This window comes from Cibotium barometz, chromosome 17, assembly GCF_041138505.1.
Source record: "Cibotium barometz isolate CiBa-2024 chromosome 17, ASM4113850v1, whole genome shotgun sequence".
Lineage (NCBI taxonomy): Eukaryota > Viridiplantae > Streptophyta > Polypodiopsida > Cyatheales > Cibotiaceae > Cibotium > Cibotium barometz.
In genome coordinates, this window is record NC_141062.1 from 38675194 (window position 1) to 38678019 (window position 2826).

A 2826-nucleotide genomic window follows, 5' to 3' on the forward strand; every position below is an offset into this window, starting at 1 on the left:
TTTTTTTTAAAACTTCACTCATACAAACTAGCACAAAAATTCTATGACTTGATGAATGACATGTAACTCAGATTCAAATGTGATAATGAATTTGGAATTATCTACCTTGCTATTATGTAATCTGAGATCTGTGATGATGTCCATCAATTCCTCACATAGAACATAATCATAGGCTTGATGTACAAGCATCCTCACATAGAACATAATCATAGGCTTGATGTTCATGCTTGTACAAGTGTAAGCAATGAAGAGGATAATCGTATCCAAACATTCTAGTTTTCTTGGGGGTGATCAGCCGCAATCGTCTGGGCTTTGCTCTCTTTCACCTTCCCCTCACTAGACCGAACTTCTTAAGCTCTGAGATGCAGCCGGTATTTCTTTTTCCGTGCGCTAATTTGGCTTCACCTGCGCGAGCGCCTCTCAGACCGACATCAGCCTCTCTGGCTACGGCAGAGCCTGCGGCACCAGCTTTTCTAGACTGACTTGAGCTCTACCTATGGCGGAGATGCAGCAGGTATTTCTCTTATCCTGCGCGTTTCTCTTCTCCTTCTCCTTCTTCACAGCAGAAGCTGCAGAGTGGCATTTTGGCAGCGGCACTGTCACGCCGACCCAGGCTCTTCGCAATGCGGGCTTCTCCATCTTCGCAGATACGCTGCAGGTCTCCAATCTGCTGGACCTACCTCGCAATTTCACTCTGTTTGCCCCTCCAAACACGGCGTTGCAGAGGCAGAATCAACACAGAGACCCTAGCCTGCGAGCTGCAAACCGTGGCCTGGCTGCCGGAGACCCTGGCTTGATTTTTTCAAACGCTAGCCAAAACTCTGCAAAACCTAACCCGAACTGTAGCCTGAATCCTCTCTTGGTGCGTTACCATATCGCTTGCCAACGCCTCTCCTATCAGGACCTGGTCCGCTTGCCTCTCAACTCCCGCCTCCCAACTCTGCTTCCTGGCCAGCGAATCGTGGTCACTTCACTGCAGAACGCCTCTCTCGCCCGCGGCTTCGCCGTCGATGGTGTGCCTCTCCTTGCTCCCAACCTCTACCTCGACTCTCACGTGGCCATTCACGGCATCGATGGCGTCCTCGACTATTTCTCCTACGGCTCCGAAGACGTCCCCCTCCCGGAGAACCGGCCCCCTCCCGCGCCTCAAAAATCCACCTCTGTTCTGCTTCCTTCGGAGAGCTCTGCTTCAAAAAGCTTCCAAGCTTTCATGGCGGAGGCTATAGCAGGTTCCAAAACGCTTTCTAGTCACCAGTCTTTGCAGCTTTTTTCATCAGCTAGAAACCTTTGCAGTCTTTTCATGAGCAAGAAGCAGAAAACAGTTCATTACTCGTTGCATTCATCTCTGCTTTGTGCTTTCTTTCAACCCAGGCTGGAAGCTTTTACTTGCAGTACTCTCGTTTTTTGCAGGCGTTTTGGCGACTGCATTGATATGAGGAGCTTCCACTTACAGACAAAGACGGCCATTTTTCTATGAATTCCAGAGCTCGCTTCGAAGCTGGGAATCGCATCAACAGTTTCCAATAAAGTAAGGTTTGTTTACTTGCAGACATTCAAGGTTTCAATGTTTTTCGCCGGGGTTGCTTGATTTCTCAGTACCGTCACACAGTGCAATGAACGTCTAATGCAATGGCTTTTCAGCTTTCGTGACCAAAGCTGCTCTCAGAATCATATGAGACTCTGAAGTGGCTCATCTATGAAGAAGATGGCTAAATTCATCATCAATGGTTCCATAAGCTTCTCTGTGATTGTTATCAAGCATTTTCAGCTTGAAAATTACATTCAATGGCAATGATGATAAAGCAATGCTGTTTTTCTATTATGCAGCTACATAAGCTCTCTGCAGTAAGACTGCAAAATCAGAGCAAAGTCAGTCTGGTGTTCCTGTGTCTATGTTTTTCCTTTTTCTATGTACAAACATTTTCTTATGGATCAATCAAAGTGCTGTTTTTCTTTATGTGCAGACATTCTCCTTTGGATCAATCAAACTTCCAACTGCCCTCAGCCTATTGCAGTCTTCTGTCTTTCCTATTTTCCATCTGAACATATAACTAGTTTGCTTTCTTCATGCTTCTGTGACCACTAGTCAGCAGAAGGGCCAAATGAAATGAAGTTTAGACACGGGCAACGGTGGTTTGAGGTTTCACAACGGTCTCCGGAAAGGTGATGCATGCATTGAAACTGTCTGGGGGCTGTGCCCAGCAGCCTTCTGGAGTTTCCCTTTTCACAAAGAGTAGCAAGCTGCAATACACATATAGTACCTTTGCTTTCCATTTCAACAGAGTGAAGTGATAATCTTAGGGTGGATACAGACCGCAGGGTGTCACAATACCGCCCAACATGTGGGCAGCCAAAAGTGCCCTGTGCACTCTTGAATGGGCGTACCCCATTACACACCAACTGCCCATGCCTGCGTTTATTAAAGAAGTGACTGCCCATACATGGCACTCCCTTTACACACCACCCTTTACACAACGTGCATCTCCACTAGCATGTTAACTTGCGCATACATGCAACATGTAAAGAGCCTGAGTCAGTGCATGCCTACTCCCAATCTGGTGCTCAACACATATCAAGTGCAAGTGCAAGTGCTCCTACTGTCTTACTATACTATGGAAGAATGAATTGGTAATCAATGATCACTTACCCACATACTTACATGCTTCACCCCGTAACTTACAAGATGCTCCCAAACTTCATCAATACCTTGCAAAAGCAATTTCCATCCATGCAAATAGAGAGTTGGGGATTTGAACCCCATCACCACAGTGATTGCGGCCACACCCCAATCACCATAGTGATTGATCTAAAATGCTAATCAAACAA

At 46.4% G+C, this 2826-nt stretch overlaps 1 protein-coding gene across 4 annotated transcripts; it reads left to right on the plus strand.

Moving 5' to 3' along the window:
- The first annotated feature begins 262 nt into the window (after window positions 1-262).
- On the plus strand, window positions 263-1963 carry LOC147629980 (uncharacterized). Of its 4 annotated transcripts, none has more exons than XM_086810898.1 (3): window positions 263-1229; window positions 1393-1533; window positions 1642-1963. In XM_086810898.1, exons 1-2 carry the CDS (start codon window positions 497-499, stop codon window positions 1434-1436), a joined length of 777 nt encoding a protein of 258 aa, XP_086667024.1. In that variant the 5' UTR covers window positions 263-496; the 3' UTR covers window positions 1437-1533; window positions 1642-1963. The 4 variants fall into 4 exon arrangements, with proteins under 4 accessions (XP_086667024.1, XP_086667023.1, XP_086667025.1 ...); XM_086810897.1 differs by having other exon boundaries at window positions 1393-1528; XM_086810899.1 differs by having other exon boundaries at window positions 1411-1528.
- The last annotated feature ends 863 nt before the right edge of the window (window positions 1964-2826 follow it).

What these genes read in the sequence shown, in the direction of transcription:
- LOC147629980 (XM_086810896.1), top strand. Translation starts at nt 497, where the DNA reads ATGGCGGAGATGCAGCAGGTATTTCTCTTATCCTGCGCGTTTCTCTTC. An exon ending in CATGGCGGAGGCTATAGCAG is followed by an intron (nt 1,230 to 1,392) that starts GTTCCAAAACGC and finishes TTTTACTTGCAG; the next exon opens with TACTCTCGTTTTTTGCAGGC.